Source organism: Echeneis naucrates, chromosome 14, assembly GCF_900963305.1.
Source record: "Echeneis naucrates chromosome 14, fEcheNa1.1, whole genome shotgun sequence".
NCBI classification, from domain to species: domain Eukaryota; kingdom Metazoa; phylum Chordata; class Actinopteri; order Carangiformes; family Echeneidae; genus Echeneis; species Echeneis naucrates.
In genome coordinates, this window is record NC_042524.1 from 12,776,458 (window position 1) to 12,803,075 (window position 26,618).

At 41.3% G+C, this 26,618-nt stretch overlaps 1 protein-coding gene across 2 annotated transcripts; it reads left to right on the forward strand.

Moving 5' to 3' along the window:
- Positions 1-1,252: 1,252 nt before the first annotated feature.
- On the forward strand, positions 1,253-25,736 carry phldb1a (pleckstrin homology-like domain, family B, member 1a). 2 transcript variants are annotated; one of them, XM_029519116.1, is made up of 25 exons: positions 1,253-1,402; positions 3,400-3,498; positions 4,217-4,340; positions 5,008-5,178; positions 6,250-6,375; positions 7,534-8,600; positions 11,985-12,203; positions 12,306-12,437; positions 12,551-12,688; positions 13,346-13,474; positions 14,268-14,423; positions 14,524-14,634; positions 14,733-14,822; positions 14,926-15,039; positions 15,414-15,536; positions 15,694-15,852; positions 16,013-16,153; positions 16,638-16,757; positions 16,839-16,917; positions 17,168-17,312; positions 17,645-17,735; positions 18,982-19,128; positions 19,710-19,929; positions 23,136-23,221; positions 23,945-25,736. In XM_029519116.1, the coding sequence occupies exons 1-25, from the start codon at positions 1,379-1,381 to the stop codon at positions 24,083-24,085; spliced, it is 4,152 nt and encodes a 1,383-aa protein (XP_029374976.1). In that variant the 5' UTR covers positions 1,253-1,378; the 3' UTR covers positions 24,086-25,736. The 2 variants fall into 2 exon arrangements, with proteins under 2 accessions (XP_029374976.1, XP_029374975.1); XM_029519115.1 differs by lacking the exon at positions 14,926-15,039 and having other exon boundaries at positions 23,945-25,735.
- Positions 25,737-26,618: the final 882 nt, after the last annotated feature.

Genomic DNA, 26,618 nt, shown 5'->3' on the forward strand with positions numbered 1-26,618 from the left:
TTTCCTCCTCTCTGATAACTTTTTACTGTATTACGTCCATTTGGGGCTTTGAGATTAATCTGCCTTTGGATCTTTTTTAGAAAAAAGAAAAATATCAAAATAAATTATGTTATTTCAAAACTCAAAAATGTAAAAACTGTGTTCATGAAATGTGTAAGTCACATTTTTTTTATAATTTGATGCTTGATTGTTCAAGTTAAACAATTAGGACAATGTTTTAATTATTTTGAGACTTCTAAAAATAAAGTAACTTCTACCATGCACTAAATAATATCTTTGAGATATTACTACACAGCAGTAATATTAAGGGCTGCCTTGGGTTTTATTCATCCTGTTCATCTACTCTCGTTGCTAGATAGAGTGACTAATCTACGATCTGAATCACTCTTTAAAGGGCATCCCATCAGCTGCAACTTCATTGCTGAGGAAAACTGACTCAAAACATCAACCCCTCTCTCAGCTTTGCTTCGGTTCCATCTGGTTACTTAGCTGCCTGTGTTTATTTGTTTTTATTTTTCTTTGTGACTCATCATCTACTTCATTTCCTCCATCTCTCCTCTCTGGCCCCAGGCCATGGGAAAAGCCTTGAGAGATCAATAGTGGAGTCCTTCTCCCACTCTTCTTCACTCTCTCCCTCTCTCTCTGAGCCAAATTGCTCCGGTGGGATGTCTGAAAAAATTGCCCACGTGTTCGCTGACTTCCTCTGGAACATAGTGTTTCTCTATCAAAATCTTCAAAAATATCGAGCACAGAGGACACATTATAATCCTCCACGCTTAGTCATATTATCATAAATTGTTATTCAACAGTTTTCCAGAGTGGAAAAACCCTCTTTCCAGTTTGGTTGCTTCAGTCGAATAGAACTTGGAGCAGGAAGTCGGTGGACACAAGGTCTTTTCCATCTCCTACTCCTACACCACGTGTTATTTCCTCTCTGGACCAGACCGTTAACACCTGCTTTACCAATAGACAATGCTGAATGGACTCCCAACATTACAGGGTTTGGTTTCCAGCCTCCTCTCATACTCTGGTGTGGTCCATCTGATCTTTAAATCAATGGAAATCCTGTAGGAATGGATACGTCTCAGGAGGAGCTGAACTTTAACCCAACGCCTCTCAGTGTCAGAAGTAAAACCACATTTTGGAGGGCAGTGCAGATTGCCCTGTCTCTCTCTGCTGTGCGTTGGGGATGTAACTCTGCACTGGGATGGGGAGGAGAAGGGGTTGGGAGGAGGGAAATAGCAGAGGAACTCACTGGGTGAATGAAAAAATCTAGGAGCAAGACATAAACAATAATGTGGACATGTCTCTGCGGATTTCTAATCTTCAGTCAAAGTCATGGACCTAGCTGCTGTCTGGACTCTGTAAGAATAGAGAAATGGTAAGAGCTGCATGTCAGCAGGTAATGTAACTCTTGGCTCTGCCTGGTTTTGCTGTATTTTCTGCTTGATTTTATGTTGTCCTCTGTTACATACTATTGTTTTTTATTTCTGCAATCATTTTAACTATACATTTTTGCATTGTCTTCTCGTGTTTTGTCAAGTCCTTAGCAAAAGCTGTTTCTCTTTAAAAGTCGCAGCCCAGACTATGTGGCTGGCGGTGTCTATTTTCAGAGGCTCATGGCAACTCTGAAGGGCATAACTGCCCCCATAATGACAGGTTACAGTGGAAGGCCCTGCATTTGCAAGCATTAAAACTATTCTCCAGCCTGGGTGTGTACATTAAATCACTGAGGCTTGTGGGAGTCGAGCATATGTGTGTGTTTTTGTGTGTGTGTGAGTCAGACAAGCAGAGACGGACTACTCTGCCCACTCTCCTGTCCTGTGTCTGAGTGCGTGGCTGAAAGAGTGCCAGTGTTGACAGCCAGTGGGCTGACAGCGGAGGCATCAGGGGTCCAGTGTCAGCACTGAACAGAGGGGACGCTCTGTTCTCTGTGTCACTGGGCCCTCACACAGCGACTCACACACTGGATGTGATTGTCAGATATATGTGGTTTCGCTCTGAAACCTTGTTTAGAGTGACATCAGATGCTGATTGAAAGCTCTGTTGTTCCAAAAAAAAAAAAAAAAACACAAAAACACAACCCAAAACTGTGCTAAACGTTGAGCTTGACACCTTTCGCCTCTCTTTTCTTTGGTACAAATTTTAACTGATCAGTGACTCCAGCATGCTCCAGCAATTCTTTGTGGTGCAACAATCACGTGCTGGAGTGGGAGTGGGTTAATGTGTTCATTTCCTTACGCAATGGTGGGTGAGAAATCATCGGAAAAAAACTGAATGAATGAGAAACACGGGACAAGAGGTGAAGTTGATGGTTTGATGACTGTGAAATTGATGTAAATCATTCGCCTTCAAAGTCATCAGCTCTCATTCCTATTGAACAGCAGACTCTGTAAGAAAACAAACCACCATTATTTCTTTGGGAAGAATGGTGTTTTTTCTTTTATTTGTTTTTCAGAGACTGATTGAAGCAGTTCAAGGAGCTCAAGGGAGCCCCAAATGTTTTATTTCCCTAACTTGTAGTCTATCTGTTTACCTACCTGGCGACTTCTTCATTAAAGTTGAAAAATCCCCATGAAATGCATGTACTTTTCAAAACCTGACACACGTTCAATTTCCCATTGGTTCACTGCAGACCAAACATGTAGTAGATCGTCTGATATTGTCTGCTTCATTTTTATTTGGAATGCAGAGCTTCACTAAACAGTTGCAGCTCATCTGGGTGATAGTAAAAGGCAAATACCAGCTTCTAGCAGAAGATTATGGTGAGTCATCTGGACCTCTTATGTGTCAGTATGTGATTGTCTGAGACATGTCTGGTTCTTGCAGGATGTTATTTCTCTCTCGTTTGATGTGAGCGAGATGAGCATGCAGCTGGATCTAATCTGCAGCATCTGTCTGCAAACACTGAGCGTTCAGTGTGAGTGTTTACGGAGTGTGTGAGTGAGTCACAGTGACTCATCGTGGTCAGAGGAACCAATAATGTGACCCCTCATGTGTGAGGCACCTGAGTCCATGCACACCTTCTTCTACATCTCCAGGGCACAATTTGCTGATGTTCACACAAGATCAGGCTGTTTTTGCCGCACTTTATCAAATACCTGCTTGTGCTCACTCTTTCTGACATGTAACATCAGAGATCTCTCAGTTTCAGACAGAAGTCAATGCCAGCTTTCTTGGTGGATCATTTTGGCTGCCTAATTCTAGGGAAACAATTACCCAGTATAATGGTTTGGTCACATGGGCTGATAACTGGGGCAGCAGGGTTTCTATGGGAAGCACTGTTCCCATTGTAGTATAACTGTAGTAGCAGCACTCCTAACACTCCCATTCATCCCACACTCCTCTCCCTCTCTCGCTCTCGCGCTTTTTCTCTTTCTGTATGTGCGTTTGCTTCAGGATCTTCATGTGTCAGATAATTCTGACAGTCCAGCCGACATGGAGCGCATAAACAGGAATAAAGGGGAACATGGCCGACAGACTCATCAGGTCTTACAGGTGAGTCAGCTCTTACTTTGGGACCAGTGGCCATTTCATTCTGATGCGTGTGGGATCTTAAATCAAGTGTAACTGACTTTATTTCTTTTACCATCTGTGGTGAGTCCGCTTGTTATTCAGCTGAATGACAATTGGGAGAACGTAAGAATCAGCTTCCATCCCAATCAAATTAATGTGGCAGCCAGTACTTTCTGTAAGAGCAGCTGTTTTTATCACAATTTATTCACAATTGTTGAGTCTAAGTCTTTAAATGTAATGATGTATGACATTTCCAGTTATTTATATGCTTTGACTTTTTGGATTCTGGCTCTAACGTTATTTTACAACAAACATCTGCTCATGATAGGCATACCAGATAGGCTGGTTTACATGAAGTTGTTTAATGGATCGTAAATGGCCATATGATGCCGACATCATGCATAAAACTAGGAAAATGTTCTGGTCTTGGTAAGTGCTAAACTAGCGTTTTTGTCAGTGTTGTATTGTTACATTGGTTGTAATATGCTTTTTTTTTTTCAATTGTGAAAAGGGACATCATAGATTGGCCTTTAATACAATTTATTTAAAGTGTACTATATGCCGGACTTCTTATTTGAACATTTCATACTTATGTTTCCTACATCTAATTTCCAGTGTCAGAACTCCTTTCAGGAAGTGTAATGTTGCCAGGATAGTGTAACGATGTCTCGTAATTGATTTCTTTGTGTTGTTGTGCTAGAACACCCCTTTGGACCTGATCGAAACGGGAAAGTCCCTGAAAGTTCAGGCAGAGCGCCCCCACTTGGTTAGTTTGGGAAGTGGACGTTTGAGCACAGCCATCACTTTGCTTCCACTGCTGGAAGGTGAAACCATGTGTTTTGTGTTTGTGTTTGCTTTTACTGTGTGACTGTGTGTGGTAAAGATGTGTGAGCATTAAACAGCGTGTAACTTCCCTAACTGTACCTATAACTTAACTGACTATAGGCTCTGTAGTCTATGCTATTGTCTGCAGTGTATGAAGTGTAGACACTTTAAAAGGCACATCATTCAAACCAAGCCAGCGGTTCTTAAATAAGCAATGAATTGACAAAAACTGATGACAAATTACTTTTTCACCATCTTGCTGTTCTCACCCTGCACCACAACTGCAATTGCACGCTTGTCTGAGAGTGATTTGCATGTTGGTCTCCCATTGGACTGAGATACCACAGAGAAAATGACAGAAGACAGTGGCTCCAAAACAAAAGAGCTGTATTGTTTCTGTTCTAAAAAATAGAAATAATTATTTTACATCTACTGTTTTCTTTTCAGTTGTATCTCCCAAGCAGTGGCAGAATATAACTGATAATATAACAGAGACAGTGTTTGTGTTAACTCCCACTGACATAATGCCTGTCATCTGCCAAGTTAAGGACATCTCCAGGACTCCATTCGTGCCTTGACCTCTGTCTTTGAACCTCAACTTAAGAATACTTCAGTCCATATGTGAGTCCAGTAACTGATACTGAGAAAACGCATTCTGTTGTGCAGGGAGAACCACACTGGGCAGTGGTGGGACAGACATCCCCCTGCAGGGCCCCGGCATCGCAGCGCAGCACTGCTACATTGAAAACCAGGCAGGCATTATCACCTTATACCCGTGTGGAAACCAGTGCTCTGTGGATGGCCATCCCATCACCAAACCCTACCGCCTGACACAAGGTAGCACAGTCACACACTTGGGGTTATCATTAACATGATTATCTTTGCAATAAAAATGTAAACAGATGATTGTAAGTCATCAAGAGGAAAATGGTGCATATGCTGCCCACAATAGTCCTGCAACTCATACTGATGGTCAATCAAAACATCTTAAATGGCCTCTGCATGGGCAGCATGGAACACTGAAGGCCCACAAACACTGACTCACAGTAGTCAAGTAATTTTTTTATAGCATCAAATCGGGTTAACTGTCATTTAAAGCGGGGTGTATCTAGATCATCATCTCTTCCAACAATTCCTCCCATGACAAGTACTTTACGACACTGGGAATAGCAAAACAGCTCCACGTTCTTCCAGCATGCATACTTGCCGTAAAATAGCATAACAGTCCCGCCCCCCTCAGTCCCCTTTTCATGGGACCAGAGCCAGCAGCTACACTAGAATGTCATTTGAAGCTGGGTGATCAGCCGGTACATGAGGAGGCAGCAGCTGCTCAACAAGAATACTTCAGGCATTGCTTCATTCAGGGGACAATCATGAAGTGCTGAACAAAACTGAAGAATTGAGGAAACTGCTTCATGTACATCATAAGGGACATTGTTGACTTGACTTTGAAGGAAGAGATAAACACTAAGCTCCCTCTGCAGTACCCACAACTGGAAACTAAATTGCAGTCTGATATTCTCATGAGATATATCAGGGATTCTTGAGAGGCACTGGAAATGCAGGAAAAGGAGTTGATTTCACTTACTTGTTAATCACACGTGAGTTAAATTCACCAAATAAATGTTAATTAAAGCGTCAAAATACTGGCTGCTGTACAGAATTCACAGAATTCATGCATGCTGTGTGCTCGATGATCTCCTTCATTTCAGTTACCAGTTACAGATCTGAGACATGTTACGATAAACGGACAGAAGAAATCTACGTACTAAATATACAGATCTGAAGCTAGAGATTAGACATAGAAAAAAGCAATGGGTCAACAGTTTTTTGTAGCAGCAGAATTATGGAGGTGTGCATGAATGATAACTGACAGCTTTCTCCCCATATGGTCTTCTTTCATGGCAGGCTGCATGCTGTGTTTTGGTCAGTTGGCCTTTTTCCGCTTCAATCATCCAGAAGAGGCCTTGAGGATGAAGAGCATGCTGCCTGGAGGAAGCCAAGGACAAGGCTGCACGAAAACCCTTCCTACTGGTAAAAACCCTCCTTTGTTACCTACACAGCGTGATAAAAACAACATCGAACTCCAGAGTGAACAGTTTCTGTGACCCAGAAAAAGGCTGGTCCCTGACGACTGTGGGGATGAAGGTTGCACAGTTTCCTTAGCAGCTATTCTTGGCAGAGTGAATGCTTTAGGCTTATAGTTACACAGACTGTTTCACTTTGGGTTCCTTCTACAGTACGATAAAAATGAAAACGCTCTTCCCACTTCCCACTAAAGCTAAGTGCAATTTTTGGGCTGGTTAATTAGTTGGACTAATTGATGAAAAATTCAGACCAGACGTCTTTTGTGCTTCTCAAATGTTGCCAGTTCATGTTTTTCACTTCACCATCTCGACTGGACCTGGGATTTTGATATTGGCTATTATTATCCTTGACAGGATTAGAAATAGCTTGTTCAGAACTAATTATCTGTGGCCTACATTGTGATCTAGTTCATTTAAATCTGTGCTCTTCACTCAGTATGTGACCCGATTGTGACGAAAGGATTGGATTAACCTTTTCACTGGTTTTTTGGATCTTTTTCTTCTTCCTTTTTGTTATAACATTTATGTGATGTTATGTAATTGCGTTTCCTTGTGCTGTCGATGATATTTAGAAGCCATTCTCCTCTGACCTTACTGGTTTGGCTGTCACTGCCTGAATGGTACTGTAAGAGCCACCACACCCTGCCCTGTGTGTATGGCCCACTCTTTTCCTGACCAGGCCCTGATTTCATCTGCTTTGAATGAGGTAAAGCTTTTATATTTAGCAGCTCCAGATCCCAGTAGGATTAAAGCAACCATGAGGAGCACAACATCTAGCGCGTCAGGTTTGGTTCATACATGGGGGGCATGGCTCCAAGACATTCATCACTATTTAAAGTGGACCACTGAGACACTGTGTGAGCAACAACATGTTCATGAGTGTGTATTTTTCCTTTTATGGACGACCATCTTTTTTGTATAGCGCTGACCTGAGGTGTGGTGGATGTCAGAAGAACAAAGATCGCTCACTGTGGGAAGGAGGGATTCTTCCCAATGTGTGTTTGTTTCATGTTTTTACAACTGTCTTTTTAAGTGTGCTTGACCTCCTTACTAATTTAAGAGGAATGTTCATGCACAAGTGTTTGTGTCTGTCTCCCTATTGCAGACGCTCAAAATGTCCTTAATGGGAACCATCAGTCTCTTTCAAGCAATGGCGATGCTAAAAACAACAACCTTGCAAAGAATCTCCAGGACTCTTTGATGCTGACAGCACCTTCATCGTCGGAGTATGGAAAGCACCCCGTCCCTCAGACCTCTCTCCAAAACACACTCAATGGAAGAAACTACTCCACGACAGAGGACTCTGTCTATGAAAACAGCAGCAACAACCCACCAGTACCTGCCCGGTCCACTAATGCCAACACACCTGTGCCCCATCCACGGACCTCCCTGTCTGCTGCTTCAGGCAATGCTAATGTTGGCCAAAGGGCCCAGGAGAGCCCAAAGCTCCTGAGGAACATAAAGTTGAACCCTACATCTCCTAACACAGAATCAGGACAGGGCTTAGAAAGCTGTAGCCTAACTTACAAATCATCATCTGTTAAATTTTCCCCAACGGCTCCTTCCAGCCCCCGAGTGAGAAGCTCCACCCTACAGAAGAGATGCCCCAGCCCCATGCGAGAGCAGAGTCAGTGTGTCGATGTCCCTCAAAGGCTCAGGAATCCAGAGCCAACTGGGCCCACCAGCCTCAGAGAACTTCCTCCTCTCAGCCCTTACATGCCCCGCAGAGGGACTCCAGGATCGCAGGGCTCGGCTTCCTCCCTCCCCTCACAAAGCGTCCATGTTAAACCTGTCCCTGAGAGCCCCCAGGGCCAGCGTAAAGCCACGACAAAAGCAGAGGCCATGAGGGCAATGTATACTCAGAGTCCATCACTGTCTGGGCTGGAGAAGGACCCTGGAAGCAGGCAGATCAGGCCTGGCCCAGGAGGTGCCATCTCGTCAGGACTGGGCTCTCTCTCTGGAATGTCTCCTCTTGCTAGCCCTCGTAGCCAAAGAAAAACCTCTTGCATGGCTGTGACAGGACCCTCCAGCAAAGAACAGGTTCCTATGAAACCATACACCCGGGAACGGAAAAACAGCATCTCTGAGATCAGTGACAACGAAGACGAGCTGCTGGAATACCACCGCTGGCAGAGAGAGGAGAGGCTGCGTGAGCAGGAGATGGAAAAACTGGTAAGACATTCAGCTTTTATTCATAACTTCACAGTTTGATACAAAACTAATGTCACAGTAACTGGTCCACTACAAAAGCTGCTATGAAACTCAGTGAGGAAGTCAGACTGAAAATATTTGCTCCTTTGGCTCCTCGTTTATGACTCTTTGTTTATTCTGTGTCCTGTGTATTGCTGGGCTTTGTATATAGTTTATATCACCAATGAAGAAAAAACACCAAATGTCTTTGAGCCACAGCTGTATCCAAGCAGACAAACTTTTACCAAAGAAGAGAGTTTTTACCTCTGATTGTGTTTCTGCCAGTTTTGGGGAAGAATATGTGGCTCTTCGTTCTTGTCAGCTGCCGTAGAGAGCAGAGGGAAAAACTTGGCTTTGTGTGAAGACAGAAAAAAACTAACTACCAGAACCTCTAAAGCTCGCTGATTCACACAGTTTATTCAGGTAAAGAGACTGATTATTACAAGTGCTTCTGTGAATTTAGTTAATTAGAGAACTTATTCAACACAATTTTAAAGGCCAGCCGATGAAGTCTTGAAGGCCATGATTTTACAGGACATAAATACAGAAGGTGCTGAGACTGCTGGCATGGCAGACACCATGTCTGCATTCACATATCTTGTCCAATCTCCTGGCATACAGCCATGAACTCATCCCTCTTGAGCATTACTGGCATCGTCAGTGCATGTGACCCGAATGACACAGGGTGAACATTCCTCCACACAAGTCTCCACGTCCAGAGCGGCGGGCGTGGCCGCCTCTTGCACAACACTATATTTACCAGGAGGATGAGGGGCATTCACTTTCAAGGCTGCCACCGCTCGACTTGGCTGACTGCTCTTTCTTAATCACACGCACACTTGATCATAGACTGCATACTTGTTATCCATCCTCAATCCCCTCCCACCAGACACCCCACCATTCTTCACTCCCCACCCCAGCCTGACAGCTGAAGGACCACAGGGAGAGAGTGGGGGTGGGTGTGGTGGAGGGGGGGTCATTCCCGGACATTCTCCATGTCCACAGACTATTTCAGGATCCAGAGGGTTTCTGGCAGCAAATAAGAGCGTTACTGGCAACATGCTCCTGAGTAGCATGGGCTTTGACTTCACTGGATGTTTGTGTTAAAAGTTCTCTAGCCTGCTGAGTCATCCAGTGTGTTCATATGTATACAATGTACAGCAAGCACAAATAGATCTCCAATTTAGGATTGGTTGATTTGCGTATATTTGTCATGTTTCATTTGCTGTTTCTTCTACTTGCGAGGGGGCCTGACATCTATTGCTGCCAGCTAAACAGCATTTGTGTTAAACCACCATCTCAGCAGCCAACTGAAGACACAGACAAAGCAAACAACAAAGAAACACACAATTATGAGTGATGATTGTTGTGCTAAGCTCCCTGTGGGAGTTAATTGCTTGCGTACATATAGTAACACATAAGCTGCAGTGCGTACACACATGTTGAATGTAGACAACCCCAGTGTGAAAATAAATAGTTTAATGCCACATTGAAGAGTCACTGACCACATTGATATCCCAGATGACGTATCATTTAGCTGTTGATGGAACTGAAGGGCTAGATAATAATTTTGAAGCTATTGTTAGGAGAGTGGTTTGACTTTTGGGAGAGTTAAATGAGAGGACTTATACCACTCAGAATAGCTTCATATGCTCTACTCTTCTGCTAAACTCTTACTTTAACAGCCTTTAAATCCAATTTATCAGGGTGCTTCTATGTTTCCTATTCTTGCTGTTCTATTTATTTTTAGATTGTGCACATTTCCCATTGAATACACTGGTATCAAAAATTGTCCTTCTTCCCCACTGACTCTTGGGCCCTACGGTACAGTTATTAATGCATCGGGGGGTGTATGGTGAGCCAGGTTTGGGTCTTGGTCAAGGTTCTGGATTTGTTTCTCTTTCAGCCTCGAAAGAAGCTAACAAAAAGTTTTATGTCAGATCTATGGATGAGAAGGACAAAGAGAGGATTTCCTCTCCGTGACGTGCATGCTCTATATGTGGCACTCTGCTCTTTTGGCACACTTTGCAGGATTTTTTTATCTCAATTTATTGAATCTGACCTACAGATGCGGATAGTGCTGCTCTTTAAAAGCAACATGCTGCTGCACTCAATCTAAACATAAGCAGAGCAACGCTGAAGCAGAAGAGGTATAATAGAAAATTAGAAAAGTTACACTTAGATGAGGCCAAACTGCTGGTTTACACTTCAAAGTCTAAATATTTCACTATGGTTGACTGAGAGGCTTGCTTTGATGATACATGGAGCAAAAAGCCCTTTTTTTCACATTAAATGGAAAAATGTTAGAGCCATTTTAAGATGAAAAAGGAAGCAAAAGTTGTTTGTGTAAGTGCATTTTACTCAGAAAAAAAAAACATTTTCTAGTTAAAGCGAAACGTGGAACATTTTGGGAAATGGCTCAGCATAAAGACTGGAAACAGGTTCAAAGAGCAAATCTGCTCCCAGTCTGTCAAGAAGCAAGACCACAGCTCATATCATTTCGTGTTTAAAGGCAAAAAACCCAATAGAAATAGATATGGTAATTTTTTTTTCTGGTATTAGCATGAAAATAATGACATGATATCTTATCATTTAAACTTGAAAATGTGTTGATAGCTGAGTTTAACCCAGCAGTGGGCCAAAGAAAGGAAGGAAACTAAACATCATTTCACTGCCATCATCATGTCAAACTGGACCCAGACTGAATGTCAGTCCCAGTTTAAAAGCAGTTCAAATCAAAAATGTCTGGATTCTTAGTTAAGTTGGCAACATAATCTCAGATAAAAATGATGTTCCTAGTTTAAGGAATGAACTAGACATACGCAGTAAAAACAACAGCCTAGAGTGTAATTCCTGCAACAGAGAGTAGTTATATCAACTGCCTGAATGATTTAAATAGCAGATGAACGTGGGATGAAAACATGTTCCTTATTGAGCCAGATTTCTGTTTATGGTCAGATTGGAATTATGATTACATATTTTGCATTGTTATTTTGGTAAATTAAAGCAGACATTGTTTATAGTGATGAGAGACAGGATGGCAGAGACAAAGAAGAGGAACAAAAAGGAGGGAAACTATGTTCCAAAAAAATCTAAATTGAACACTCATAGTGTCTTTGATGAGAAAAATAAATGAGCGAGTGAGATACTGTCCGTCAGCAATCAAATTATCTTTTCACACAGTTCATAAGCACCTTCACTGCATCAGCCTCAGCCCTCCTGCTCTCAGGTTACAGTTTTCTCGTAGCAGCGGCTAAGGGACAGCTGCCTAAATGGGACAATGTCACACAAGGACATTTGAGGCTAATCTGTAATGTCATGTGTAATGTAGGACAGCACGTTTCATGTCTCACATGTCCTCCACAGGAGCGACAGAGGCTGGAGACCATCCTCAATCTGTGTGCAGAGTATAATCATGAGGGCAGCGCTGTGGAGCTGGCTGAGGTGGTGAGAAGTGGGCTGCTGGGGGGCACTGCAGGGACCTGGCCAGATGCAGGAGGTGTAGACAGACCCCAGAGGTTGAGAGAGAACGATGAGGAAGCCCAGAGAGAGGAGTCCAGCAGCACAGAGAGCACACACCAAGAGGTGACAAACAAGCTCATGCATGCATGCACATATGAAGAATTTTTCTTTTGTATTTTTCTTTGACAATGTTTTTTTTTTTTTTTTTTCTGAATGTGCTGTCAGTGTGAAGAACTGATAGCTGCCCAGGAGCAGGCCTACCTGGAGGAGGAGAGGAACGGGATCCTGACCAGGGTTGATAACTTGAAGGAGAGAGTTGGCGAACTGGAGCAGCAGCTACAAGAGACCAAACAGGAGGTCATCAGCCACACACACACACACACACACACCAACATACACACAAGTACTAATTTGGCTGGACATTAGGCTACTTGCTGCTTCTCAGACTAGGACTCCATACTTGTCTGTAGGTGGAGATGGAGCAAGCTCTGCTGCAGGCAGAGAGGCAGACAGAACAAGAGCAGCTGGAGGCTGAAAATGAAATCATCGCGCAGCTGCAGCTCAAACTCAGCGAGCTGGACAAGGCCATGCAGAATGAAAAGGACAAGGTGGGCTCCCAGGATGAAAGGGCGTGATACTGCAGACCACTCAAAGCCATTGTTCTGTACAGTTTGCATGTGAATGTTGGACATGTTTTGTCTTTAGGGTCTCTGTTTAAATGTATAAAAGCTTACTCCTTCATGAATGTGCAAAACATCCAGATATACAGTGTCAGTTTTCTAATTCTAATTGCACTGCTTTGGTCAATGTCTGTCCTAAAACACAAAGAACAAACTGTCTCCACGGTGCCCAACACTTTAAATGTTTAAATAGACAGAAACAACAGCTGGAGTCTTTTTCACATGTGCTTGGACCTCTGGATGTGTCCATTAAATGTTATATCATACCTGTATATATTGTTTTTTAAAAATTTCCTCTAGTTTTGATGTTGTCAGATTGTGTGATGCTTTTAACCCCTAACACTCCTGCCAATCTAACCTCTGCCACGATCCTCAAATATTTAACTGCCTGGCCTGTCAGCTTTAAAACGTGGCTGCATGAATTTGAGTTGTGATTTTTTTTGTTTGTTTCTCCCTGGGTTGATGTGTGTATGCGTGGGTGAATGGGCACCCAATTTTGTGTGTGTGTGTGTGTGTGTGTGTTTGTGCGTGCGTGTGTGTGTGTGCGTACGCGTGCGTGCGTGTGTGTATTTTATGTGTTTTTAGGGCAGGGCTAATGTGTCGGCTGAACGGAGGGTCCTGGAAAAGCAGAGGAATGAGTACAATGAACTGAAGAGGCAGTTTGATAAGTGCCCTTTGTCTCTAAGGGAACAGTTACAGGAGCAGCTCAGCAGGGTCAGTGTTCTCACACAGCCCACTGGCTGGCAACAGTGAGTTATAATATACCAAATACCACAGTTCTGTATGATCTGCACAGAAACAGCCACAGACTCAACACTGACTCTGGTTTGAAGCACCCATAGCTACCCATAAATCTGCTGGCTGTGCATTTCCTCTTTTTCTGCTGTGGCCCTTCATTAGTTAAATGTCTAAGGTTTATTATGTCATTGTCATGTAAGTGTGACTACACAATAGCCTCCACTTTTGCTCCTCCAGTAGCTATTGTAGACTGCTGCTTAATCACTGCTATTACCTCATTCTGGATGCTTGTCATTTCCAAGTTTCATTAATAAATAATGTCATTAACAGCTTTGCTCTAAAAGTTTGCATGTGTTTTGCATATGAAAATTGATGCTGAATGATTCAAGTCATCAACAGCCACTTAATGCTTTTAGGCAGATCTGATGGTATGAAATGTTAATGTCTTTTTTTTTTTCAATCTCTCTTTTTCTTATTGTGAACAAATCCTATGAAAACACCATCGCAATACATTAGTCCATCTCTCAATATTTCCCCAGCTTGTTCCTCCAAAACCGGAAAAGAGTAGAAGTTGGCCAGGAATTAGTTGCATCAACCTTTGCAAAAAGAGAGCAGTCATTAGTCAGATGAATGCATTGTTTTTGTCTTTTCATGAGCTGTGCTGATCAACAGAAAATCATTAATACACGATATAATAACATTGGCAATCCAATGCTCTCAGTCTGTTTCAGTCATTTCATGCAGTGCATGTATGTCTATATGTGGACAGAAGGCTGAAGCTTTGGAGTCTGGGACCAAGCAGTTTGAAGAGCTGGAGTTCTGCCAGCTAGAGGAGGAGAGCAGTTTGGAGGAGAAGAAGGAAAGTCGGAGCTCACAGCTTCTCCAACAACGAGCTGAGTATCAGCGCAGCGTGGCCAAAAGGAAGGTGGGAATATGTCATAGAAAACACACAGAGTATATACGTGCCCAGTATGACCACCTGCATATAATTATATGTTGGTGACACTGGCCATGTTGATTCTCAGGAGAAAATGGCAGCTCTGGAAGCTCAGGTGAAGCAGCTGGGATTACAGGCAGCTGCTGACTGTGAGAAGATGGCTAAAGACAGGATACTAAATCTGCAGCTGCTACACAAGGTTAGCCTACTGTGATGATGTTTTCAATTAAATGAATTTAATAGTAATTCTGACAACCATGAAAATACCTGTAAATCCATGCTGGCATTGCCTCCCAGGAGCAAGGCAGGCTTTGTGCGGTGGAGAAGAGGTACCATGCCTTCACTGGAGAGAAGAATTTCCCAAAGCCCAGCAACAGCATGAAGGAGGTAAGCAGGAAGATGTTAGACATGATGTCAAAACCTCCATGGTTTCCAAGGTCTAAAGAAAATGACTCCAAAAGTGGTCGACTTAGATGAACTTTTTAAACAGGAATTACTCCACATCAGCGAACCAGACCTTGTTTATGTGGACGGTGCTTCTGATAGCCCCTGTCCCTCCTCTCACATCCCCTCCCCTGAACTCTGCCCTGTTAGGCTACAAGAGGTAAATCAAGCTCATTACAACAATCTTAACACAAGTCCTAAACAGCTGTGCTGGAGTTTCTGCAATAAATTAGACACGATTAGCAAAATACTGACTGACTGATAGCATGCTTGCAGTGCGTATTCTGTATATTTTGTCTCTGAGGCTTGTACATCAGAAAGTTTCTAAAAACATTCAAAACCTAAACAAGCATCATTAACTGAGAGATGAAAAAATAAAAGTTGACCTAATGATTCAACTTTGAAGTGGCTGCTTTTCATATTTATTACAAATATAGGATAGAGTCGTGTTTGCTTAGTGACTCTCTGCATGGCCTTTTCTAAGTGTTGACTGTCTTCAGCCTTCTCACCCCTGTGCTCTGGCTGTCGATGCAGGAGTACCTCAGGCTCTCTGATGTCTATAAGATGTACGGCAATGCTTCCATGCCGTCTCACTCTCCTTCCCCTGCTGCTCTCCACTGCCTCTCCCTTGCTGTAGCTCCAGCTCTGCCATGTGAGGTAGACACTCAATACTGAACCCACTGAAGCAAATCAGTTTTATATCAAAGTCTATTTCCTTTAGATTCAGCTTCTCAATGGTCTTTTCCGTCCTCTTCCGTCTCTTCGTTTTGTGAATGTATGTGCAATTTGTTCCTGGTTGGTTCTTTGTGTGAAGGAGTACATCACAGTCAGTCAACTTAGTCAGATCTTTGGGATGCAGAGGCTGGATTCCTCCTCTTCCTCGTCTGTTCCATCATTCCAACTTGCCTCCTCTGAATCTTCCTTCTCGTGCTACTCAGCTCCATCTCGTCCTTCCTCGTTTCTCTCTGCACAGGTTTGTCTTTCCTAGTTGGCAGTTTCCAATATCTAGAAAACATACACACCGCACAATCCCCACATTTCTGATCTTTTCTACAGGCCTGATGCTTCTGTTACTGATGCTCTTGCTTTACTGCTTCCTTATTTCTTTGGCTGGATGCTTTTCACCATCTCAGAGCCAGCCTGAGCTGAGCAGGAATGCATTGCCTCCTATTAACCTTGAGCGCTGGTACCAGGACATCATGGCTGCTGGAGAGCCCCAGTCATGTCCTCCACCACTGCCAGCAAAGTCTTTTTCCACACGCAGACATGGGCAGGTAATTTTTCCCCTCTCTCACTCACGGCTGTGTGCTCTCCTGGCTGATACTTGCAAAGATCAGGGACTTGGAAAAGGCCACTATTCTCGGGCCAGGTCCAGGTGATTCTCAATAATTCAACTATTCATATTAAGACAAGAAGGCCCTCTAGTGGACAAAGCAAGACAGTTCTAGCTAATATTAAGGCATTATGGTGCAAATAGGTATGACCTACTGAGGTCTAAATGAGAATGAAATTTGTTATGTGTCACAAAGAGATACAGTATCATATTGGTATTTGGTCATGTGGTCACCAAATAAATCCTGTTTCCATGAACTGGCCTGTGAAAATGCAGTGTGCTGTAAAGAAAACACAGAGAAACTGAACTAACTAAACAACAGAGACCAGGAAAGCATGAGCGCTAAATCAAAAACACCTTTGGTGCAAAAGCATCTTTAAATTTCCAGTAAAAAACCAAAGACTAATCCGTCTCCCTTCCCTCAGCTTTTGAAATCCAGATCGGATGGCGAAGCTGGACAGGGAGAAACCCTCCCTCATGTCAGCAGTGCAGCGGCTCTGCCTCACTCCGGTGGTGCTGCTAATGAGAGAAATGCATCCACCAAGGTCAGCACATCTGTCCCAAACACTGAAATGGTAATTAGTGTTTCTACATACCTCACCCTGTCTTGCTGGCCTTGTTTTCAGGGGTTACAGTTAATGCTGAGAGAGATCTCAAACCCATTAGACCTGGACTCCAGGAGGCAGTTGGCTGGACAAAACAAAGGTACTTGATGTTTAACATGAGATAACATCTATTTAGCCTTAGAAGCTTTCACCTGAAGTGCCCACATGACTATTAGACTGATACAAGGAAAGATGATCATTTATTCTCTATGTAGATAGATAGATAGATAGACAGATAGATAAATAGATAGATAGACAGGCAGATAGATAGGTAGCAATGACATGGCACTATCAGCAGATGGCACTATTTGTCTGTGACAGCTGTCTCTACATCCTCTCTGTGGGCACAGACATTTCTCCCACTGTCCATCACTCTATCCTGCATCATCAGTCGCCACCAAGTGGAAACCAAGCGTACGACACCCTGAGCCTGGAGAGCTCAGACAGCATGGAGACCAGTGTCTCCACTGGCAACTCGGCATGCACCCCAGAAAGGTGAGAGACTGGAAAATAAGCAATTGGCTCTGTTTCTATGGGAACACTCAAGTCTGCCCTGTCTCCCAGGAGAAGGGTCACTGTGCTTTGTTCCAGTGACATCATGTTTTGTTTCTTGTCTGCTCCCGTGACTACTAGTACACTGGCTGTTGCCATGGCAACCTCTTCGAGTTATCACTGTGTTTTTTTGTTCAATGGCTCGGTTTTACTGCCATGGATAAAGAAACCTTCGCCTTTGTCCCATTGCAGTGTTTGAAGCATGTGTGCTTGCTTAAGTCAGCCCGAGCCTTGTTACAGCCGTGTCATCAGATGCTTCCCTCTGTGTGTTGTAGTTCCTGTGGGTTGGAGGCCCAGAGGATAGAGGAGATGGAGAAGATGTTGAAGGAGGCGCAGCAGGAGAAAGCCAGACTGATTGAGAACCGAGTGAGTTCCCATCTTTGGCCCTTCAGAGTTTTGAAAGGAGCATTGCATCTGCACATAACTGAAGTTTCCCAAGTGCTTCCAAAACTTCATCCCCTTCAAGGTCATTTAATGTTGCAACTACGGCAGCAATGATGTGTTCATTAATACATGAGTTAACTGGCAGTTTTAAGGTTAGGGCTAGAGTTTAGGGTTGATTTACAAACAGAAGTATCACAGATCAGAACAAATTTGGAAACTTGCTGCTTCTCTGTGTCATTTGATATAATATAATATATAATTGAATACTATTAGAATTTGAGCAATTGGCCATATACAACAAGTAGCTTGACTACATCTTCTTGGACTGTGGGATATCGAGACAGACATTTATCACCATGAATAATTATTAGGATATGAAAATTGTACTGATCAAGAAAACAGCTGACATTGAATGATAGCTAAAGTAGTGATGGCAGCCCTCGTTTTCTATTAATAAAGTTGAAGTTGAAGTCATTTTCCACCTCTGGTGTAGCAAATGCTGTGCTAGTTGACTATATTAATACTGTTCCTCTTTTAGATTAATATATATGTTCTTTGGTAAATATTAAAAATATCCAATTCAAGTCAATGGATAATATAGATAAAATCCACCACGTTAGTGATATCAAACTCCTGCTCACAAAAATGTATGAAAATAATACATAAAAGTATTAAATTGATGTGCAATGATCCAATTGTTTTTCATTGTTTTCCTTTAATTCAGGATAACAAAATCATCTTCCTTCTTGTAGTAAAAGGTAATTTAAAAACGCATCTTATTAGTATTTAATTACAACTTTTTGCAGGAAAAAGTTCATTTGGACCAAACACAAACTTGATTTGAAGTTTCATGTTTCTTAAAGAACTGCATCTGTATCGTTGTCAAAGTGATCGTGAGGTTAAGGTGTGGTGAAAATGAGGCCTTAAGTAGTTTGTTTACCTTTGTATTATTGCTACATGTTGAAACTAAGTAGATTTGTATGTAAGTGTCTGAAAGCTACAAAGGATCATTTTACATCAGCAAAGCTTACCCTTCTATACACAGACTTAAGGGATATATTTTACAAAACCCTGGATTGGGACTTGAATTCTCATGGGGCTCTTCTGATAGTCATTCACTTTATATTGCAATATTTGCCTATCATTAAGATATTCTCCCCGTCTCCTTTTCCCACCTGTTTTTTCTTTCCTCCATTTGTTCGTCTTTCTCCTCTGCCGATGCTCCCAGGAGAGGGAGGTGCAGGCTCGGCGGCAGATGTTAGAGGAGGAGCGGAGACGGCGGGAGGAGGCTGAGAGGAGGCTTCAGGATGAGACGGCCCACAGGCAGAGGCTGGTGGAAGAGGAGGTGAAGATGAGAGAGAAACATTTCTCTCAGGTCAGTGGAGCAGCAGGAGGAGACAGTGGCGGGAAGCGAAGAGAGGAGGAGGGAGGGAGACTTGGGGGAGAGGATGAGAGGCGAGACACTAAAGAGAGGCTGGGTATGGGAAGATCAAAGGTTGTCTGGGAAAGGAGGAGAGGCTAAGAGAAAGAAAAGAGAATATAATGGATGGGGAAGGAGGAAGTAAGAAAACAAAGCAATATTCTACACATAATTCAAGATTTCATCTTTGCTAATTGTGTTTACTTACCTGTTTACATGCAACCCGATGAAGCTTATTCACACTTCATATGAACAATTTGTTGAATTGGGGTTCATACAGATGATCCTAAAGACTGTTATTACCTGACAGTAAACCTCACACCCTAAACTTCACTGTCTTGGTGGTCAAAATAGTTAATATAGCAGAATAAAGTCACAAAACCAGAACCTGAGACCTTGACTTTCTCTGAAACTTCCTTTAATCAAGATCTGAAAGCATAAGTCTCAGGTTTTTGTTTCTTTGTCCCAGCCTCAATGATATGATCCTCTCCATTTATTAGACAGCATCAAACCAAAATGAAAATTTTTTTTCACAGGCCCGTCCAATGACGCGTTATCTACCCAACCGGAAGGAGGAGTTTGACCTGCGTGCCCACGTGGAGTCATCCGGACACAGCATAGATACCTGCCCCTACGTCATCCTCACAGAGAAGATGTGCAAGGGCCACCTGGTGAAGATGGGTGGCAAAATCAAATCATGGAAGAAACGCTGGTTCGTTTTTGACCGTCTGAAGAGGAACTTCTGTTATTACGTGGGTGAGGACATAATCACAGCATATCTATGAAATGGGGAGGTAAATATGGCTAATTTATTGGTAAACTCACACTGGTATCAAGATCTATTTAACAAGCGAGAGCTGAATCTAAATCACAGATGTTTGAAATGATTGAGCTTTGAACGCAAATATCCTTTTTTTTTGTGATGATGATTTGACTGATGGACCTGTAAACATACCTGCAAACAAACAATAAGCAACTATTATTCAACGTATTCACCACTACATAATAAAGCAGCCATGATCACAGAGCTGCTACTCTAAATAGATATAATCCATAGTAAAATGTAATCACATCAAATTTCCACGTTGGTTCCATGTTATTTGAATATTCATATCCAAATAATAATATTAACATAATAAACCGTCCATCTATTATTTACATGCTCGTCCTTTCAGGGTGTCCCCCAGCACTGCACCATGCCAACAGGTTTCTGTGTGCAACTGTTTTTAGGTAACCGCCCCCTTTGATCGGCTTTTTGATACACACTATGGCTTCTAATGTCTGCAGGCTGTGATTGTTCACAGGATGTTCAGCCAAGTTAATGACAGTCAGCGCAGCGAGTCTCTGCTTGTAAAATCTGACCAGAAAAGTGGTTAATATAGTGAGATTTTTTAATTAAAGTGCATTTAAAAAACTGCAAATTTTGCGAATGACACATGAAGAGCAGCTCTAGTGAAAAACAGCCCTCTCTCCTCCCTCATGCGCTTGAGGCCTAAAAGTCAGATGCTATGCTGAATCCAAATCTGTCTGCACTGACAGGACTCCAAAGGATGAAGGGCAAACAGCTTCACTTTGATGAACTTTTCCGATTCTCTACAAAAGAACGTAAACATTTAAGTCCTGCTCATTTAATTCACAACTTTCGCTGAATGTTATCAAACTGGCTTTATCACATAACGCTTCCCTCATGTGTAGTAATTATACATTTTATGTTGAAAAGTTCCCACCTGTCCACAGCAAGCTGAAACCTAATTTATTTGGATCAGCTGTAAGCACTGCTGAGAAACACGCCCCCCACTCCCCCTGCTGTGGAAGTCCCAGCCAGCATTTATTGTTAAGAACCAAACACTGATTAAAGCTGCACTAAGTGGAAATTTCCGCCTTGTTGTTATGCATCGTAACTTAAGTCAGCAGGCAGTTCCTGTCCGTCAGAGCGTCCCCTCCGTTTGAAATGAGAGCAGTTAGTTTACTTAATATCTCAGGAGCACTTTTTGAGACATTATTTTACAACCCAAAATACAATCCAAGTGTATTTTCATTACTGCCGCCCCTGTTCTCTTTGCTCCTTTCTCTCCACTAACTTGCCTAGCCTTTTCACCCCCTCACTCCTGACGAAGATGATGGTGGTGATGGTGATGAAATAAGATGCAATACTTTCTCTGGATGTGTTTTTCTTGGGGAGGAGGCTAGCTCCTGGCTTGTTCGTGACTAATAAAACGAAACTCACATTTCAAAAACATTTATCTCATTACTAAGCAGATTTGACTTATGGAAAAGCCACAGCAGAAGAAAGTGTCGGATGTATTTCAAAAGACTGCCTTTAATTGTAGCTGGATGTTTGTTTCTTCACCAGCCACTCCAGCATGCACAGAGGAGACGAAAAGAAAAGACCATTGTTTATTTCAACAAGACTTGTATCCAGAAACTCTTTAAAACGTATTCATGTGAAGAAACTGATCTTAAAATTCCTTTCCACGTTCTTTTATTTATATAGTTTTGCCCCAAACCAGAAAAGTTCATCAGTCCAGTGACTGTGTTGGATGAGCTCCATCCCCAGATTTCACTCAACTACCAAACTTTACTGTGGCATGGTTTTTAAAAAGTTTGAAGCAAAATTGTTGAGGACTGGGCAGAAGCAGTGACCTGCTTTAAGCGGATTGCAAGATCAAACCTTATATTCAGAAGAGCCATTTCTTTTTATGATTTTCAAAAGATCTCAACCTTGCTAGCAGCGTGAGAAGAAACAAACAAAAAAAAAAAAAAAAACAACCCAAAAAAGCACAGAGACAATCCAGAAAGTACGATGGCGGAAAACAAGTCAAATTAATAGGATGGTAAAGACTTCAGGCATAGCTTGAAATAGACATGCTCTTTTAATTAACTTTTTCTCTCAGTGCTGCTCATACCTATTCATGGATTATGTGTTGCTGGGAAAAAGTGTTAACACCTTTCTCACAAAAAGATTTACGTGGCTCCTCTGTCTGCATTCACTTTTTATTCCACTGCAACTATTTATTGTCACCACTGCAATTTTGGGGGGACCTAGATTCAAAATAATAGCAATTTTAGATCATATGACTCTAAATTGCAATGTTCCTTCACAAAGTAATCAAGACATAACAAATAACTAAATATATCTACTATTTTCAAATGAATTTCACAGTTCCAAGGCAATTAAGTCATGTCATTCTTAATAAAAATGGCGCAAAGGATGATTTTAAAGGAAATGTCACTTCATGAACTTGCTATTGACTTGATGTTGATTTGAACGAACTTTTTATTCATAAATATCAAAGCCACTTTTGTTTTGTTCTTTTCTGTTTTTATATGTAATCTGCACAAATTTCCAGGTAATACAACAATTTTGTCCCGTGAGCCTTCATCCACCTGTATGACATTACCCAACTCTTTATTTATGAGGGAGGGCTTCTTTTTTGATTTGTGGTGGAAACCCACAAACACATTTTTATTAACTTACACTTTTCTCACCTATTCAGAGTTGTGCAAAAAAAAAAAAGGAAAAATATTTTGGACTTTTTAATCTTGACATATTCTGTCCTAAATTCAAGCTTGTTTGATATATTTCAAGGTGTCATCTCAGTCTTTGGATGTCTAACGTGTTTAGTAGTGTCAAATTATTTTTGGGTGCTATACTTGAAACAGGGAATGTTTTGAGGGAGAACAAATATGTCTCATAGTTTATATACGTATGTGACATATGTCTACTGTGTGAGGCTCGGCCCCAAAGTAATGATAAATCTTTGTTTTTATTCCAAAAAAAAAATACTAAAAAATGAGGCTGACAGTGTCCTATTACATGACCAAAAACATTAAAAACATTAAAATGGTCTCCATATCACTGGCGGGTTGTACTGGCTGCAGCTCGGACTGACAGAGGTCTTGCATCAGTACAAGACGTAATGTAATCTATTTTAAAATGTTTTCCCTTCTTCTCCTCTCAGACAAGCATGAGACCAAGCTGAAAGGGCTCATTTACTTTCAGGCAATTGAAGAGGTTTATTATGATCACCTGCGCAGTGCCACCAAGGTAAACGTTCTTTGTTCATTACTTTTAATTCATCAACCTCTTTATAAAGGATTGCATGGCTTATCTGTTCTAAATTTAGCAGTAGACCTAATGGAAGAATTGCTGAAGGATTTGGATTGAAAGTTACATTCAAATTTGAGAAAAAGTTCAATATGTCAATTAAAGATGATTCAATATACTCAAGACTATAATTTATAAATAATGGACTTGGACCAGCTCTATGTAAAAATTACAAAAAAGTATATGTATTAAGAATTAGGTTTTATTTGGCTTTTTATCAGAAGCATATAATCCTTTTAGAATTATGCTTTATGTTATCTGCACTGTGCAACAGAGTAAGAAGAACAGAAAAATAATACAATATCTGCAATAACTCACAATTAATTTGAACTGTAAAAATATTGCCAGAATTTTGTCTAGGTTTAGGTTACATAAAAAGAAGGATGTTTTTAAATTGTGAGACATTTTTAGAGGCATGTTAAGGATCAACATTAGACTGGAGTAAAAGCAAAAGTTAATGTTTTGTTAATGTCAATAAATTAATTAACAATTGAACTACTTTAGCAACTTTTAAGAGACTATTGGACCACTTGTGCATTCACTGGTAGTTTATGGTGTTACATTTTATGCGGTTGAGACAGTGTCTCTGAGGGAAAAGCTGCAACAGGTGCAGACTGCTATGTTTGGTCTAAAAAGTCTTCCTCTCTCCCTATGATCCTCCAGAGCCCCAATCCATCTTTGACCTTCTGTGTGAAAACCCACGATCGGCTCTACTACATGGTGGCCCCGTCCCCGGAGGCCATGAGGATCTGGATGGATGTCATAGTAACAGGTGCCGAGGGCTACACTCAGTTTATGAGCTGAGGGACCACTGGGTGACAGATTTGGAATAAGATGAGGACTGAATGAACATCCAGACACTTGCAAGCCAACCTGGACTGCTCTTTTGGCGCTGAAGCTGATTACAATTATTTGTGACTTGATGAAGTGTAACGGATGGACAGTTTAAGAGATGAATAATCTGGTGCTCTCATAAAAAGCCTGATGCCTTTGAGCAAATGAGGACTTTGTGCCAATAGAGGTGCATTATTATTTTTTATGAGTTATAGTTATTTTATGAGTTGTATTTAAGATGGAAAATAGTTTGAGCAACATGCCGTTGGATCCAGGAGAAGCGCTTTAGAGAGACAAAACTAAATCCAACACATTCTGTATTGTCACTGATCACAATATGATTTTGTGGAGTTCAGGAGGAACACTTTGAAGATCGTGACATCACATAAGCTCCAACTGTTTACACCTCTGAGGCTGATCTATGCATGCAGCATTATCAATCTAACTGATGCCTTTTTCTCCCTTTTTGATACATTTGTACTTTCCCCTTAAGTTTGCTAACCTTTCTCAGATTAAAAAACAGAATCTTTTAGTATTGCAAAACACTAAAGAGTTAATGAATTTTTAACGGAAAATATTCTAAAATATTATAATATCATATAATATTCAATACTGTTGCCAAATATATTATGCAATGTTTTCTTTTTGTTTCAGATTTTTACTATACAAATTTTAATATCACTCCATACAGTATAATGTTCCAAGGGCTCTTCATACAGGTAAATAACAGCATTAATGTATCTGCATTTTACAATATCAAAGAAAAGTTTCTTGCTACATTTTAACAAAATTCATGAATGATAGTCCTATAATGATATAGTAAAACTATAATGTATATCTAATAAATTTAAATATATGATGCATCTGATGCTTTGTGTGTCTGGTGAACAAATTTGTTTCTGACGAACTGGCTATGCTGAGTGCATTCAGTTACAAACCAGTTCTTGCTTCATTAATTAGCATTCCTCACAAACAAGTCCTTAAACACCAGCTTTCTTTAAATAACCTCATTTACCACAATGAGCTCCAAGCATTCATACTTAATTGAAACCTCACAGTAGGTGCTCCCTTTAAGATACTACAACTTGTCTATTTACACAATAATAGTCAGGTGGTTTGATTAGTTAACTGTCTCATTAACTTCATTATTTAAAGAAATTGTTCTGGAAGTACTGAAGTTGCACCTCATTTACTGTATGAATATGTAGTTCACTGTACGTCATTATGTAGCTTGCCCTGAACTGTGTAGGCCACATAAAAACTGAAATTACATGCAACTTAACATGCATGATTCAACATTGAGAAATTTGACATCATGTGTTGAAAAAAAAAATATTGTGGAGAGGAAGTCTCGCAATAAAAACTTTCCTTAAATAAGATCTTGCATGAATTCCCCGATAAAAATACACTGACAGTGTTTCTCCTCTCATGTCTTTGTTTCAAACCAGTGATGGAGAAGTGCATAAGCAGATACATGATATTGACTGTGTTGTGTGATTAATTTATTGCTGGCCTCTGTAGAATATTTAACAGATGCAAAGGTAATCACAGAAAAACATCTTGCTGCTGACAGGTACCAATTAGATTCAGTACTTGAAACTAGAATTTTGAATTCCCTGGTTTGCAGTGAATTACAATGTTATGCAAACTGGTGTGCATTAAAATGAACATCCACTTCAGGAAAAGGTTCCTACTTAAAACACAGACACTGGAGAGGGACACATCTAACTGCACCTTCATGGACAATGTTCACAACATCTGCGTTTGTCTGACCTTGAGAGAGATTTTGGCACAAAGTGCTATTCAGTATCTTTCAGTCTGTGGTGCGCCTGGCTGAATAATAAACAGAACTTTAAGAGGGCATAGTGAGCTCATTACTGAGGTGATAAGCATGAGTGACAAGCAGCCTTATTGTTGGTGAAATATTAATGAGTCGAGGTTGAGCTCTCCTCACTTTCACACATGCAGACTGGCCTTTTCTCCAAGCCTTTAGAACACAAATAAGATAGCGAGGCTGTGAATTAGCAAAGGTCTCCCATAATTTCAGTATTAATGGTCTATATTAACCTTGTCTGAAAACAAGCTCAAGTATTCTGATGAAATGGAGATATCTGCTTCGAGGGCGTGTTCACCTGACATCACCTGTCAAAGATTTCACTCCCACATCCGTCAATGCGTTTCACTACAGACATTAAAATTAATACACTCTCATATCCACATGCGAGTTCAGAGTAATTTAGCAGATTAAAGAGAAAATTCTTCTGCCCGACCCTGAACATTTCAACACACACACACACACACTCAGACGTAGCAGATGAAAGCATCTAAACGAATCTAAATGCATCTGATACACCAGTGAATGTTCCACTCCTAAATGTGTACTGCTTTGAACAAATCATCTTCACCCTATTTGAAGAGAATCTAAAATGACAGTCATTAATTTAAAACAGGGTAGATGATATACACATCATTAAACTGCAATAAAAGAAACACGGTTTTGGAT